We start from the raw sequence: 16,689 nt of genomic DNA, 5'->3' as shown, positions 1-16,689 counted from the left end.
ACTTGCTTCTCTCTTCCTCCCTGGCTTTTCACTTTTTCCTAGCCCATTATCATGTCAGACTCAATTTAGGAGTCATGTTCTTTGGGAACCCTCTTTGGAACCTCTGTGGTGAGCAAAGGTCCTCTCCTCTGTGCCTTCTAAGCCCCCTCTAAGGTAACAATTACATTATATTCGAATGAGTTTACACAGTAGGTAAACTATTGCTATTCATTTGTTAAATATTCCAGGTTATGCACACCCGTGCTTATTTTGGGTGGGACCAAGGAGTTAATTTTTTTTTTTAATGGGGGAAATATACGAAACAAGAATGACAGAATGCTGTTAACTGGTAAAGCTGAGTGATGGCTACTTGGTTAAGTGATGGTTATACTTTTCTCTCCACTTGTATATAGCTTATGTCTAAAGTTTTCCAAATAAAAAAGTTCAAAAATTAAAAAAAATGTCATGTGTGATAAAATGCACATAAAATTTACCACCTTAACCATTTTAAAGTGTAGGGTTCAGTGGTACTGAATACATAATGTTATGCAACCAGCACCAGCATTCATCCCAACTCTTTTCATCTTGTCAAACTGAAACTCTTATCTATACCCGTTAAACAATAACTCCCCATTCCCCCTTTCCCTGACAACCATCATTCTACTTTCTGTTTCTGTGATTTTGACTATTCTAAATACCTCATATAAATGGAATCATACAGTATCTGTTTTTTTGTGTGACTTATTTCACTTAGCATAATGTCCACAAGCTTCATCCATGTTGTGGCATATTACAGAATTTTTTTTTTTTTTTTTTTTTTGCGGTACGCGGGCCTCTCACTGCTGTGGCCTCTCCCGTTGCGGAGCACAGGCTCCGGACGCGCAGGCTCAGCGGCCATGGCTCACAGGCCTAGCCACTCCACGGCATGTGGGATCTTCCCGGACCGGGGCACGAACCCGTGTCCCCTGCATCGGCAGGCGGACTCTCAACAACTGCGCCACCAAGGAAGCCCTACAGAATTTTTAAAGCTGAATAATATTCCATCGTATGTAACAACAAACATATACCACATTTTGCTTATCCATTCATCCACTGACGGACATTTGGGTTGCTTCCACATTTTAGCTATCGTGAAGAGTGCCATGAACATGGGTGTACCAATATCTCTTCAAGATCCTGCTTTCAGTTCTTTCGGGTATATACGAAGAAGCAGAATTGCTGGATCATATGGTAATTCTATTTTTAATTTTTTAAGGAACTACCATACTATTTTCCACAGTGGCTGTACCATTTTACATTCTCACCGACAGTGCACAAGGGTGTCAGTTCCAAAGAGCTAACTTTTATGTGGCTTTAGAAATGTTCTATTAAATCTGAGAGGTTAGCAACCCAAAGGGGCAAATTCATTATGAAATTCATTGTGACCATATGTATTATGGTTTTATTATAGTAACCACTTGTTGTACCCTGTGCCAGGTACTTTAACATTTTACCCAGACGCCAGTCTCTATATGATTCTAATTCTTACAATAATCTTTCAATATAGGTATTATAACCTCCATTTCACAAATGAGGCTAAAGATTAAATGGCTCATCCAAGGTCATACATCTAAGAAAGTGGCCCAAGCGATACTCATACCCAGGTCTCACTCCAAGCCAGACCCCTATTATTCCACGACATCAAGTGGCTATTGGGAGTGACTAATTCCACAGAATCCAGGATACTGCGCTTTTTCAGTGATTTCCCCCCCCCCCCCGGTAAATTACCCCAGACAAACGCGGAGAAGGGGAAGTATAAACGGAAGACCCTTTCAGATTAGTCAGCTGAGCAGGTGCGTTCGCCCTTACTCAGATATTCGGGTTTTGTGAGGGAGTAAAATGGTAAGCGTGTGGCCGCCACGAGGCCAATAACCGAAGCTGAGAAAAAGAGCGCGGGGTAGGGGTTTCACTGGGTCTTTCAGCTTCATTCTTAATCAGCGTTTTCGTAGACCCCTATACCAGGGGCGGGAAAGTGTGCGTACGACTGTGGAGAGAAAGGATGGGTGGAGGAGGAAGACTCTCCAGCCAAGCGCAAAGCAAGCGACTCCGCCGCCTGGCGCAGTTGCCAAGACAGTGCGGCCAGGGCAGCAACGGCACAAACGGCAGAAACCACACCGCGTCCCGGCGGCGGTGGCTGCGAGCCCCAGTGACGCATTGCAGGTACGAATCAGCCAATCAGAGGCCGGTTCAACGATCATTGCGTTACGCGTAGCTACCACGATGCTCTTCCGCGCCGCAAAGTAGCGCCTCTCAGGCGCGACTCCACCGGCCCTTCAACGGCTCGCTGGGAAGCGAAACCCACTTACGCCATCCGTTCGCCCCCCTCCCTTTACCTCTTGTATCGTCGATCACACAACTGTGGATAAAGGGGTCTCGAGAGAAGTTGGAGTGGAGGGGGTTGGCCGGGACTCGTTTGTGATGTTCCGTTATCTGGCGTGCGGCGGAGGGATCTGGCGGAGGGAGGTGTTTATGAGGCGCTGGGGGCGGAGGAGGAGAATTAGTTCGAGTGGAGCGAGCGAGCTGAGTGGTTGTGTAGTCGAGTCTCGGAGACCGGTAGCGCTTGCAGCATGGTGAGTGCGTCGCTAAGCTGCCGGCGCTCGGCCTGTGGGGGGAAGAGGCTGAAGCGAATTGACGAAAGAAAGGGAACTTGCCACCCTCACACCCTCCAGGAGTGGTTTTCGCCAGAGGGATGGCGCACATGAGGCTGGGGGCGCCCGCGGCCGTTGTGTCGCAGGTGCTTCCCCACCCCCCATTCTCCTCAGGGAGGTGTCCCCTAGTGTACTGGGGGCCGGGTGCACCGCCCCCGGCGCTGCGGAGCTCCTCAGGGGCTGGATGAGGATGGAGCCCGGGCGGGGGGCAGGTCGGCCTCCGGGGGAGGCGACAGTGGAAGGGCGGGGGGGAGCCGGGGCGCAGAAGCTTTGGGTCGGGCATCTCGAAAGGTCAGCCCGGGGCCGGATTCAAAAGCCCAACGGACGGTTGGTGCCGTTGGTGCGGACGCCAGGAAGCGCTTTTGTCCGCGCGCGGCCGCCTTGCGCCGAGGGGGCGGGCGGGAGCGCGCGAGGCCGTCAGTCCGCAGCCCTGCGGGTCAGGCCGGGAGGGGGCGAGGGGCGGGTGCGCTGAGTGGGCCGAGCCCGCGCGGCGCGGGGAACGGCCGGGGGCGGGGCGGGGCGGGGCGGGGCGGGCGTGGGGCTGGGGCCGCCGCCCGCCCGGCTAGGCTCACGCCCCAGCTGCTGCGCTGGCACCTGCAGGACTGCGGAGGTCTGGGCGGCCCGCGGCGCTGCGAGGCCGGCCGTTCCGGCATAGGTTGGGGAGGGCAGCCTGGCCGGTTCCCATCCCCCTCTGGCGGCGCGAAGGAAGCTCGGTGAATCCTGATCCTTTTGCTCCCGCTGCGCCTTGAGACCTAATTCCACCTCCCAGGCTGGACAATTAAAACAAAAAAAAATTTTTTAAGTGGTTTTGTCGTTGAAGGAAATGGCTGTATATCTGAAGTCAGGCGCAGCCTCCCACTATTCATCTCGTTAGAGAAAGCCAGAGGCTCCAGCTAGGGTCTGAAAGGCGTTTCCTGTTCACCTACCGAAATCCAGCTCCGTGGTGACTGTCGTTCTGTTGTGAAAGTCGGTCTTACTCTCCTGTAACAGTTGGAAGGATGCCTTTGAGAAGGGCCACAGTCCTCTTCTTGAGTGCTCACGTGCACGCCGAAATGTTAAAGAACCACTACCACACACAGTGTTGCCCCGCTCCAACCCCCTTGAAAATAACTGGTATTTCCGTAGAGAAAGTGCCAGATACCTTAACGTGCAGTTCACTTCATTTGTACAGTAATGGCTGTCAAAGACCGTCGTGAAAGAAGGGGGACAGGGAATTTTTAAAAGCATTTTCCTGTCACTAAAGACCGGAACTCCAGTTCTTTCCTGTTTTTAAAAAAAAACAAAACTAAGGAGGGCGGTAATTTGCAATACTTATTTTGTCGTTTCTTCTGCCAAGTGGTTATGGGAGATGGGTGTGTCCAGGAGGCAAGGTGACATCTTAAACAGTTGGGAATCCTTGCCAACTGAAACCTCCACCATGTATGGGTGTGGGGAGAGGAGTTCGCATTTGTTTGATGTGCTCTTACATCTTGATATTCTAAATTATTCTAAATTTGAATGTGCTGGTTGAGTTTACTTTTAGGTGAAACAGGGTGTACAGTATAGGCATGTAATTAAGATTCAAAATTGTGGGGTAAATTTTTTTTTTTTAATTTCTCATATGAAAGGTAAGGTTTCTTCCTGATCAGTCTGATAATTGAATCAAGAGCTCAAATGGAGTTTCTCGGTGAGGCATAGAGTTTGTATCCACCCTTCGGGGTCCTTTGCCAAGGGTAGGCTTTTGTAGTTACTGTTCACATCATTGATGTTTTGGTTCAGTTAGTTAAATTGACAGTCATTGTTAACTAATTTGGGAATTGTCCTCAGGTAATTTTATAATTATAAGACCTGACGATTTAAAATTAGGACTCTGTAAAGTCAAAGAATGAAATGTATTTGATGTGGAAGTGGAATAAGTTTGCTCACATGGTTCTTGGGTTTACATATAGTTGATGCATGCTCATTGAAGGGAGATTGATTGCATTAAGAAGGCTTGAGGCTGGGGTGATAAGTAAAAGATGTGAAGAGGTAGAAAATTTGGTCACTTCAGTCTAATTAAATATCTCATCGAACAGCAAGAAGATCTGTTTCTACTAGACTGAAGAAATTCACCAAGGCTCTATTAAAATATAGAAAGTTCTAGATTGATCTAGAATGATCAAATTAGGCCGTTAGTAAAGGTAATTTTTAAGAAGTAATATCTTCTAGCGTTTTCTCTTTGGGGCCAAGATGCCGTATAAGTGCTGTTCTATCAGAATAAAAGGTATCTTAAACTCTACTGAGATTGCTTTTGATAAAGATAAAACAAATACCCCGATTTCTGAAATTGTAGGAAAATGTTTACTTATGAAGCCTTTGTTGTATCTAAATAGCACTTGGAGTAAACAGGAATCAATGAAGGGTGGAAGTTTGTTTCATTTCAAGCCTATGGACTGATACACTTACTCAGATATGAATTTTGGATTATTTTTATACCACCTTTCACTAGATATGCTCCAAGGGTATCCATACCTACTTTTGAATGCCATTTGGGAAATGTTTAATAGGTATGTAATTTCCTTAAGGTCACACATGTAGTCTAGATTAGTAGTGTTTTCTCAGTGTTGACAAATCACCTGCATTTCTCCAAAATGCAGATTCTAGTCTAGTAGGTCTGAGGTGGAACCTGAGAGTGTACTGATGCCTGGGAGCTTTCTCTAGAGTTGACAAGAGCAATAGGAAGAATTACATTAATATTTGTATTTGTAGAAACAAAGGAGTAAGAACTAGTCATCTCTCTAGTGAGTTATTTACTGAGACAAACACACATTTTGATGAGTTTGAGTTTTCTCAAAAGTATAATTCTTCTAGTTCTTCTGTCAAGAAAATGACTCTCTCCATAGACAGAAGTAACCAAATTTATTTGTATTTCATTGGAAAAGGCTTACAAATTACAGTGCTAGGGAGCTTTGTGTTCTTGCTTTTAGTAGGCTTTAACCTGAATGCTGCTGATAAAGGTTATTTTAAAACCTTGAACTCTGGGTTAGTAGTAAATACAAAAAAATTGTCTTTAAGTTTCCTGAAATATTACAAGCAATATCCAGCACTTTCAGGCTATGTAACTTAGTCTCCTCTTTATTCCTTGAAGCTCCTTTGTGATCTTTACTGAGATCGCAGACAGGATGGTGTGGGGCCATTAAAATTTTGACTTTTCAAGCAAAATTGGATAATTTAAAAGTTTTCTTCCTGAGGCCTTCTCAGCTTTCATACAAATGAGTCTTCTCAAAATCTCTTCCCGCACAACTTGTCAAGAGAAAAATCCCTGCTGTTTCTGCACATATGAGTCATTCCTTCAGCTTTCACACATGCTGCAGTGTGTTCCACACATTTGGTTTAACTAGTCCTAAACTGATGTGTCCTGCCACATCTGTCCCTGGGCTTGCACCTTATGGTTTCAGTTTGTGGTAGTAGATTTTCTCATCTTAAAGTTAACATGGAATGTGGTGAGTTTGCTGTAAAGGGCTTGATAATGCCCCACCTGTCTACCTTCTGTGTGGAAGTTGAACTAGTCAGGTTGGTGTTTAACATTACATTGTAGGTTCTTTGGTTAATTAATTTATATAAAACAGTTATCACTGAACTCTTTGGGCTAGCCCTTTACATAGCTTCTCACTTACTGTGCACAATAACCCTGCAAGGTAGGTATTAATATTCTGTGTCACAGGTGAAGTTGACAATGAGAGGTTGAGTAACATGTCCAAGGTCACAGCTATTGAGTGGCAGAGCTGGGATACTAGCCCAGCGATGACTCAAAGCACCATGCTTTTTTCTTCGACCATGCCATGTTGCCCTTCTTTCAAAAATGATAGACGTCCAGCAGAATGGAATGAGACTAGAAGTAAATCATCTATAACCTCTAACAAAGTAAAAATTAACTAAGTGGATTTACTGGGTTTTAAATCTTATTCCTATAGAAAACAATCGACTGATTTTATACCAAATAACTTGGAGGATTGGGATTTGTAAGGATAAAAGTAGATAATTTTTATTTTATAAACTAATGCATTTGAGCTTAATTATTGGCTCTTCAGTTTTAAGTTACTGGACTATTGGCTTTTTTTCTTTTTTCTAAAGCAACGAGTTGAGTTTGCATCAAGGTCAAATCAAAATTGTTTATCAGGGAAAGAAAATTCTCCTTTTCTGGGTTTCTTCTCAAATGTTCTCATGCTGTCTCCTAGAGAAAAAAATGTGATGCTATCCTGTATTAAGGTTTTATCCTTTCCAGGGGTGTGTTCATTTAAAATGAAGGAAACCAGTCAGTGTTTATTCTTCTTCTCATACTAATAAGTGAATGGATTAATCATAGTACACTTGACTTCTGTAGGTAGGAATATTAGATAGGAGGCTATTTCTTGTCAGTGCCTCTGGATATATGTACCAATAAGCAATGAAATGTCCAAGGATGAAGGCCACATGAAGAACAAGGAGGCTTGTTATTTTGCAAATATTTTTATTATATTATGGTGTGCTCTGAATTTAAAATTGAAGGTATTGGATATGTCTGACACCTTACTGTTTAATTCTGACTCTACTAGTTACTAGTTTTGTACTCCCGCTCACTGAAATTTAACCTGAGCCTCTCTCCCCATCTGTAAGATAGGGTATTAATGATATTATTAATACCATTAGGGGTTGTTGTGAAGATTGAATAAAAACAACATATGTGATGGGTTTTAGCAAGTGCCTGAATGTGTGTTTTTTTAAGTAAAAACAAGTAACTTTTCTCCATTTGCTAAAAACATCACAAATCTTATGCTCACTTTGGAATTTCAAACATTAAGAGAAAATAAGTAGCTGGACTTAACATTTTGTAAGTAATGTACTTCAAATATTGAGAATCCTGGATTCTCTGCAGTTGCATGGCAGGTGAGGAGAAGTAAAAATTGGTACCTTTCATGTTGCTCCAACCAGGACAGCTTGGATTTTTGTCTTTTTGATAGTTTTGCTTAGTAGTTTTGTTGTTGTTGAGGTTTGGAAAATCACATATATGTCCAAGTGAAGTATTTAGCCACTTACAGGGGAATTTTAAATGTAGTCCTTGTTCATTATTTTTGATTCAGTGGAGATTTCTGGTATTAATGGTTTGTATTTACCTGAGGAGGTGAGCTTAAGTTTAGATATCTTAATTTTGAAAAAGGAAACATTTCTATTGGATCTATCCTTGCTTTAGAAGAATACCAATTCCAATTAAACTTTCTAGTATGCTAGATTTGCTTTTTAAAAATTTGTGTAAAATTAGACTTTCAAACGTATTCTGAAATATTTTCGTATCTTAGACTTGGGGGCGAGTTAGCTTAGCTTTGAAGATAAGGTGTGTGCATTTTCTGCCCACCTGTGTTTGGTACTAAGGAATGTTGAACTAAAATTTATGGAACGGGGTGAACCTTGAATGTTTTTTTGGTTTTTAATTTTTATTTATTTATTTATTTATGGCTGGGTTGGGTCTTTGTTGCTGCATGCGGGCATTCTCTAGTTGTTGCGAACACAGGCTACTCTTTGTTGCGGTGCACGTGCTTCTCATTGTGGCAGCTTGTCGTGGAGCACGGGCTGTAGGCACGCGGGCTTCAGTAGTTGCAGCACATGGGCGCAATAATTGTGGCACACGGGCTTAGTTGCTCCGCAGCATGTGGGACCTTCCTGGACCAGGGGTCGAACCCTTGCCCCCTGCATTGGCAGGTGGTTCTTAACCACTGCACCGCCAGGGAAGTCCCACCTTGAATGTTTTTAAACTTGTTTCTGTTAACTATTTCTTTGATCTCTTTGTAGGCTGACCAGCTGACTGAAGAGCAGATTGCAGGTGAGAAATTACTTACTAGATTATATCCATCAGATTTTATTATAACTTGATTCGCTGGTCTCAAAATAAGGTACTTGTACGACAGAATTAACTTTGATCTGTGTAGTAGATGGTAACAAATGAGTGTAATACGGTAATTGAACCTACTCTGGCAAGTGAGAAAGTAAACTTGACTATGAAAGATGTGTGGGGCTAACTGTAACTAAAGACATGTTTTTAGGTTATGTGGATATACTTTTGAGCCTGGTAGGGGTGGTCTGTTTTTCGTAAATATTATCTTGCTGTACAACTTGAATTCTGGGCAGTTTTTAACACTTCAGCTTCATATCAGTCTCCATAGGAAAAGAGGCCAAATAGTAGTTAATAGGTAACTCGAAATGTAAAATCAGAAAATGAATGTTGAATTTACCCTGGTTTAAAGTATTTTAAACTTAGAGTTGCATATATGGTCATTCAGGGAGTAACCATTTCTCTAGTGAAACACTTAGGTCCAAAAGTTAGCATTCTACTTTACAGATGTAGTCATTTGAATTTTATCTTAAAAAGCAGTGACAGCTGTTGAAATCAGTTTTAAGTTTTGTATCCTTTGATTTGCTATGGAAGTATGTGGAATTGCTACATAAAACTTGATGAGATGTCAATATGCCGAACCATTAGTACTTTTGATTTTATTCTACTACTTTGAGATGGCTAGTTAACATCAAAATGTTGGGGAAACTTAATAAATGGTGGGGTTTTTTTTTTTTTTTTTTTTTTTTTTTTTTTTGGCGGTACGCGGGCCTCTCGCTGTTGCGGCCTCACCCGTTGCGGAGCACAGGCTCCGGTCGCGCAGGCTCAGCGGCCATGGCTCACAGGCCAAGCCGCTCCGCGGCATGTGGGATCTTCCCGGACCAGGGCACGAACCCGTGTCCCCTGCATCGGCAGGCGGACTCTCAACCACTGCGCCACCAGGGAAGCCCCATCAAGCAGTTTTGACTGCCATAGTTTTCCTGGTAGGCAAGGAATTTCAAGAGCTCAAAATCACTAAAGCTTTTTTTTTTTTTTTAAATGCTAGAGTAAACTGAGAAACCCAGTTGGAACTGAGCTATGTGGCCCATTTAAAGTAAGCTCCACCCCTCATAGACAAACTTGGTGGAGCCAGAAATCATTAGTCTCCTCAAATACTCATCACAAAATAGTATTTGCTAGGACTGTGTAAAGTAGAAAACTATTAGTAGTAAGGACCAATTTAAGCAGGTTTTATTTTTATTTCTTTGTGCATTTGACTTAAACTGGGAATTTGATTTTTAGAGTTGGTAAACTTGCATGTATAGGGTGTGTTGAAGTAGTCAAGCGCAGCTTTGGAAATAATTTCTTTCTTCATATATAAGTGTATTGATGAAATGTAGATTATTCTGGAATAGTTTTCTATATAATGTCTTGAGGAAATGACTTGGGGTATTATTTCCACTCTTAAGTTCTTACCTCTCTAATACACCTGTCTTTGCCTGTCATTTCTCGGTAGTCCCAGTCAGGTAGTTCTGCATGGCAGAGCATGTTCACTTCAGGATAGAAAATGTATTACTCAAGGTGCCAGTCACATAGTTGATGCTCACTACTCCTCTCCCAAACACACATGCAACTCTTTTAAAAAGTAGTTTGTGTCTGTTAATAGGAGAGGCTCAATCCTCTGGCTGATTGCATTTTTGTTAAGAATACTTGCAGTTCATGGAACATTGTCTTTAAGATAAATTCTTTCTTTTCATTGGTTCCTATCATACAATTAAATTTCTAGTGAGAGTGGTAGGAAAATCTATTTTAGGTTCTTTCCATACCCTGCCTTTTCCTAGGCTTTTAATAAAGCTGTTCTTGGACGCTAGGTTTTAGCGAACCTTTAAGGTAGCAGAGCCAAAGCTTTTATGCTATTAAAATAAAAATCCTGTGAAATTGGGGACCTTTTTATTTCCTCTTGTATGTCCAGTACCTCCCACACAGTAAGGACTGAATAAATATTTCTCTTTTTTTGCCATTTACAGTTTTATTAAATTCCCTTAAAATTTGAATAAATATTTCTTGAATAGATAAATTTTCAAAGAGGTGTGCCACACATATATGTTCTAGAACAGTACCTACCCTATTCCTAAGAATTATTCTGCCTCCTCCCAAAGTCCCCTCTCAATGTCTACCTTTGAGGTGAAGGCAAAAAAATTTTTTAATCTGGTAAATTGTAATTGCTGGTAACCAGTTAATATCTTAGAGTCTTAGCTCTACTTGTGCTAACAAGCTTCATACATATAATGCAAGGTTGAATATACTAAGGTACTTTTTCAGTTGGCTTTGTCTTCATCTGATAATCATTACTACTTCAGATTTGAAATTCCTCTAACAAATAACTTAGTCTAGAAAAAAGTATGCTTATTGTTTAGGTGAAGTTTCTAGAGTTGTTTACGTTACCCTGGTCTTAAAGAGCAATCCACAACAGTCTAGTGTGACATCACTAACAAGTTAGTTTTGTTGATGACTCTGCCATGATGTCATTAGTTGTTGGTATTTAATATTTAAAAGAAAAATGTAAAATAATTTTTTTTCTTTAAAGAAATTTATGCCTAAACCATTAAACTTTTAAAGTTCAGTGTAGGGATAAAACTTATTTGATAAAAAAAGTACTAATCTTACTCAACAATAAAGGTTTGGTACATGGCCTTTACAGGATTAATAAGTTTGGAATTTTATAAATAAATAGAAATGGATAAACAGGCATTTGATTTTTCTTGTGATTGTTTCATGATGACCTGTTTTAATAGAATTATAAGTTTATGTAAAAAATATATAGAAAGGTATCCTGGGGTTGCTAATGAACAAATGAAACAAGTAATAGTATGATTTCTGAAAGTTTCAACTTGGGCATAACTAGAATGGATTTTGGGAGGTTCCATCAATTATGTTGAAGATAGCTGTTCTGTGACATTCAGGACCTGTTGTTTTCTTATCGTGAATTGAGGTTTTGACTCCTAGGTTTATATTCAACTCACTCCTGGGAAATAACTGTTTAGAATGATATGCTTCTATACATTAAGATTAAACTGTTCTGAAGCACAGGTGGAGAGCTATAAAAGCAGGTGAAATAAAATTGTAGTTTTCAGTTTATTCTTATTTTAAGTTTTTGCAGGTGTTTCTGCCTCTTTAGTGTAAAAATACAAATAGAGATTTGGGGTAAACCTTGACCTTCAAAGTATTTTTATTCGTTTTTGTATGCATGAAGTAAACACTAGTTACAGCATAGAAATGGCTTTATTTTCTGCTTTTCACTTATTCCAGCAAATATTTTAAGAGTTATTAGATGTTTAAACTTATTGAAATTTAGAACACACATACATAAACTTACAGCATGCATCTTTCAGAATTTGTCCTGTAAGTTAAATCACTTAGTAAAATGATTATGGCTAGTTATACTGGGAATTTTTGTACATAGTGGTGGTGTTACACGATAACTGTATTATTGCAGAGAATGTAATGTAAATAAATATAAATCTCTTAAGTACTTTAATTTTCTTGGAGCCTAAGTTATTAGGTGATAGATGCTACTGTGTTCCGAACCTAATAGTTTATATATTTCTACACACTATTTGTACATCCTGTTTTTTTTTTAAAAACCTGAGTGTAAAATGGAAATGTTTTCATCAAATTCTGCTATTTGTAGGACTCTAATTTATTTTTGTCATTGGGTGGTTGGTCTAGGTTAGTACTGCATATTTTCATAAGATCAGTCAGTAGTTTGGTACTAAGCTTCTGATATCAGGTGAGTTCCTCTGAAGACAAGTAATATTTAAATGGAGTGGAATGTTTAGCACTCAGTAGTAGTAAGTGGCACTTTCTACTTACTGAGTGTAGCAAACTATTAACTAGTCAGTGATACCTGGTTTAAAGCTAAGCAATTAAAAGAATCAAAGCAGAAGAAAATAATGTGATAATCCAAAAAGGTAATAGGACTCGGGTAGTTGTGTGTGTAATTTTAAATAAAGAATTCATTTGGAGGCTATTGTGATAGTCCAGATAAAAGATGATAGGGTCATTAGCCAAAATGTTGGATGTAGAGATGAGCAAAGAATCAGGCAGTATTTAAATAGAATTCATCAGGCCTTGACAGGTTTCAGGGAAAAAAAATTAAGGTGGCTTTTGTTTGCATTTCTAGGGTTGCTGAGGAGTATAGAATTGATTTTCATTAAGTTTTCCTTGAGGTCAGCCAGGGAAGATGTCCTGTAGGAGTGAGAAATAAAAATATTTTGTTGAGAGTGATGAGTAGACTAAAGATGTGAAGTCTTCGTTATTAGTGGGCATAGATGAAATGGCCAAGGAGAGAAAAAAGGATAAGAAAATTGGTTACATCTATATGTAAGAGACAAATAGGAGCAAGACCCTTTGGCAGTAGGAGGTAGAAAGTAAATTACTGTTGTGAAAGCCAAGAGAAGTTTGAGAGTTTTCCAGTGTAGTTGTGGATGCCACAGGAAAATGAGACAATCTTTTTCTTGACATTTATTAAGTACTTATTTGCCAGGCATAGTTCTAAGTGCTTTACCTATACTAATTCTTAAATTTAGGAAGTAGGTACAGTTATCTCCACTTAACACACATGAGAAAGCTGAGGCAGAAAATTTGCCCAAGGTTATTTATATTACTAGTAAGTAGCAGAGCTGGAATTTTTTAGCCCAGGCAGTTGAGTTCCAAAGTCCTCTTTTAGTTTCTGTGCTGTATGCTTTTGTGTTTGCTTGCTGACTGGGCCTAATATCTTTGCTAGCTTTGTTAACTAGCTCATTTATATGCCCTTGCACTACCAAATTAAATCTCTGCTTTAGTTTCTCTGTTTTCAGGTATTCTGGACTGTTGCTCCAGTAGCTTTCCATGTAATCTAGTGGTGAATTGAAAGCAACATAATTTCACAAGAAGATCTAAAAGATTTTAGGCAATAATATATCTCACTCATCTTATAAGCTTGGGATTTTATATTCTGAAGAAAGGTCTAAATTTTGTTTTCAGTGATACAGCACTTAGTTAAAACTGGCCATTCATATCTTGATCATCCCATTGTTAACATCATTATAGATTATTTGGTGATAGTCCCTTCTATCTTCCAGAAAAGGAAGCTAGCCTATTGAGGTTGTTCTGAAATTTAAAGTTTTTTGTTTTTAATTTAGTAGGTGATTAAATAGACTTAATTTTAACTTTGGGGATTACTGTAAGTAGTACAGTTGCTATATAGAAGTATGTATTTGGTAACAGTAGTTTTCCTTTTCTATTCTGAGTGTAGGTTAGATCTGTAATTTTGAATTGTGTTCCACAGAGCAGCTTCAACAGAAAATAGAGAAGCCAGTCATCTGGGGCTTTGAGTGTTTTCCTCTTTCAACAATAATTTGACTTTTATCTGGACTAGATTTTGGAGTTCCCTGTAAGATTTTAAATGAAAAAACTCTTAGGTAGATCAATATATGAGCATATGATTAGCTAAAAATGTTTGAAATATCACAAGGTTTCCCCACCTAATCCTTCAGGAATCAAAATCCCATTTCAGGTCCTATCTCTATATATATGTTTGCTTTGACGGTTGATTAATACATTTCATTTTAGGAGGTTACTTTTTTATTGTTAACCTGTACATTTGGATTGTGGTCTCTCTTTCAAACAGAATTCAAAGAAGCTTTTTCACTTTTTGACAAGGATGGTGATGGAACTATAACAACAAAGGAGTTGGGAACTGTAATGAGGTCTCTTGGGCAGAATCCCACAGAAGCAGAGTTACAGGACATGATTAATGAGGTGGATGCTGATGGTAAGTCTTCTTAGTTTCAGGGTTTGGGAAGGGGGAGTTGAAGAAGTGGCATTTAAGTTCTGTTGTAATGTTTCAACTAAACAAACCATTTCAGGTAACGGCACAATTGACTTCCCGGAATTTCTGACAATGATGGCAAGAAAAATGAAAGACACAGACAGTGAAGAAGAAATTAGAGAAGCATTCCGTGTGTTTGATAAGGTAAGTATCCAAAGACTGGATTTGTTCAATTTTAATTTGAGGATAAAAAGGTATCAGGACCTCTTAATCTGTGAAGACTTGTTTTTCTGATGACTTACCAACATACTTTAATATCAAGCAAAAGCTTTTTAAGAATTCAGTGTAGATGGAGGTTTCCTAATAACATATATTTTGCATTAGTTTTGTGGCGAAAGAGGCATCACTTGACTTTGGAACCAAGAAATTGTGATTTCAATATAGGATATCCTGCTTGACTCTCAGTGACATTTGATATATAGGTCAGCTATTTGTAAACTCTCTTTAGTTTGTATAGCTTACTAAAGTATATTTTGCTCCCTAATGTGAAGTTTAATAAACTTCTATTCTAACTCGTTACGTCTATAATTTTGCTTAGACATTTTACTACATTTTTTTGTAGGATGGTAATGGCTATATTAGTGCAGCAGAGCTCCGCCATGTGATGACAAACCTTGGAGAGAAGTTAACAGATGAAGAGGTTGATGAAATGATCAGGGAAGCAGATATTGATGGTGATGGTCAAGTAAACTATGAAGGTAAGTCTTTCACTGTCACTGCCTTATTCTGTGCTTTGACTTTAAGGTAGAGGTTCTTGTTAGGTATCTGATAGGTCAAAATTAGTGACATTTTCCCCCTCCAGAAATGGAGATGCTAAAACAGTTACTGATATTTACCAACCTTTTGCTATTCAGAGTGTTGTGCACAGATTAGGCAACATCATTGTCACCTGAGAACTTTTTAGAACTATTTATTATCAGATCCTACCCCTTTACTTAGAATCTACATTTTAATAAGATTCCTGGGTGATTTCATAATGCACATTAAAGTTTGAGAAGCACTACACTCCAAACTATGATAAAACAATTTTTGTTAACAATTGTGGAACAGTGTGAAAAGCTTCTTCAAACTTATTTCAAGATCCTCAAAGTTAAGGTGACTTTCTTTCATTGGATTCTCCTTCCCTCTGATTAGCTTTAAATCTAAAATTATACATGCTTCAGTTCAGAAGTATCATATGTGATATTGAACTAAGAGCAAGAATGCTTTTTATTTGTAATAGCTTATCTAAAGCATTAATTTGGTTTATTTATTAATAATCATAAATAATTTTGATTTATGAAGGTCCAGCCTTGGCAGTAAACTAGCTTTCCTCTGTACTTTATGATAATTTTGAGGAAAGAAAGAGGAATGGAGACTGCTCAGTGATTGAGTAAATGTGATTGGTTTTGTCAGACTTTTGCCATTGACTCAACATTTTTGTGTACTTCTTTTTCAGAGTTTGTACAAATGATGACAGCAAAGTGAAGACATTGTACAGAATGTGTTAAATTTCTTGTACAAAATTGTTTATTTGCCTTTTCTTTGTTTGTAACTTATCTGTAAAAGGTTTCCCCCTATTGTCAAAAAAAATATGCATGTATAGTAATTAGGACTTCATTCCTCCATGTTTTCTTCCCTTATCTTACTGTCATTGTCCTGAAACCTTCTTTTAGAAAAATTGATCAAGTAACATGTTGCATGTGGCTTACTCTGGATATATCTAATAAGCCCTTCTGCACATCTAAACTTAGATGGAGTTGGTCAAATGAGGGAACATCTGGGTTATGCCTTTTTTTTTTAAGTAGTTTTCTTTAGGAACTGTCAGCATGTTGTTGTTGAAGTGTGGAGTTGTAACTCTGCGTGGACTATGGACAGTCAACAATATGTACTTAAAAGTTGCACTATTGCAAAACGGGTGTTTTATCCAGGTACTCGTACACTATTTTTTTGTACTGCTGGTCCTGTACCAGAAACATTTTCTTTTATTGTTACTTGCTTTTTAAACTTTGTTTTAGCCACTTAAAGAAAATCTGCTTATGGCACAATTTGCCTCAAATCCATTCCAAGTTGTATATTTGTTTTCCAATAAAAAAATTACAATTTACCCAACTGTTGCTCTGAATCTGAGTCATTTAATTAACTTGAGGTTAAATAATTTTGAGAATCAAGTGGGGAGGTGGTTTCTACTTGGCATAATTTAAGTTTAGATAAGTAATTTTTTTGACTACTTAAGACTGTTTGGTTTTTAAATTATGATACTTCCTTCAAAAGGTTTAAGTGAAAGATTAAGAAACCTTTTATAAGTGTACCTAGCATGGGGACTGGCATAAGGTAGGTGTTCAGTGTTGCTGCTTACCTTTTTAATA

The 16,689-nt window shown here is 39.1% G+C and overlaps 1 protein-coding gene across 2 annotated transcripts in view; it reads left to right on the top strand.

Moving 5' to 3' along the window:
• Positions 1–16,432, top strand: part of CALM2 (calmodulin 2) — a 28,955-nt gene extending 12,523 nt beyond the window's left edge. Inside the window, exons 1-6 of one of the 2 annotated variants that reach the window (XM_060116820.1) lie at positions 2,495–2,588; positions 8,451–8,481; positions 14,141–14,284; positions 14,379–14,485; positions 14,904–15,039; positions 15,780–16,432. In XM_060116820.1, coding sequence (XP_059972803.1) covers positions 2,586–2,588; positions 8,451–8,481; positions 14,141–14,284; positions 14,379–14,485; positions 14,904–15,039; positions 15,780–15,808 — 450 coding nt within the window. In that variant the 5' untranslated portion in view covers positions 2,495–2,585 and the 3' untranslated portion in view covers positions 15,809–16,432. Of the gene's footprint in view, positions 1–2,494; positions 2,589–8,450; positions 8,482–14,140; positions 14,285–14,378; positions 14,486–14,903; positions 15,040–15,779 lie in introns of those variants that run through there. The other variant, XM_060116821.1, reaches the window with a different exon arrangement.
• The last annotated feature ends 257 nt before the right edge of the window (positions 16,433–16,689 follow it).

The sequence above is a fragment of the Mesoplodon densirostris genome, chromosome 14, assembly GCF_025265405.1.
Source record: "Mesoplodon densirostris isolate mMesDen1 chromosome 14, mMesDen1 primary haplotype, whole genome shotgun sequence".
NCBI classification, from domain to species: Eukaryota; Metazoa; Chordata; class Mammalia; order Artiodactyla; family Ziphiidae; genus Mesoplodon; species Mesoplodon densirostris.
The sequence above is the reverse complement of the archived record's forward strand: the minus strand, read 5'-3'. Positions and strand labels throughout refer to the sequence as shown.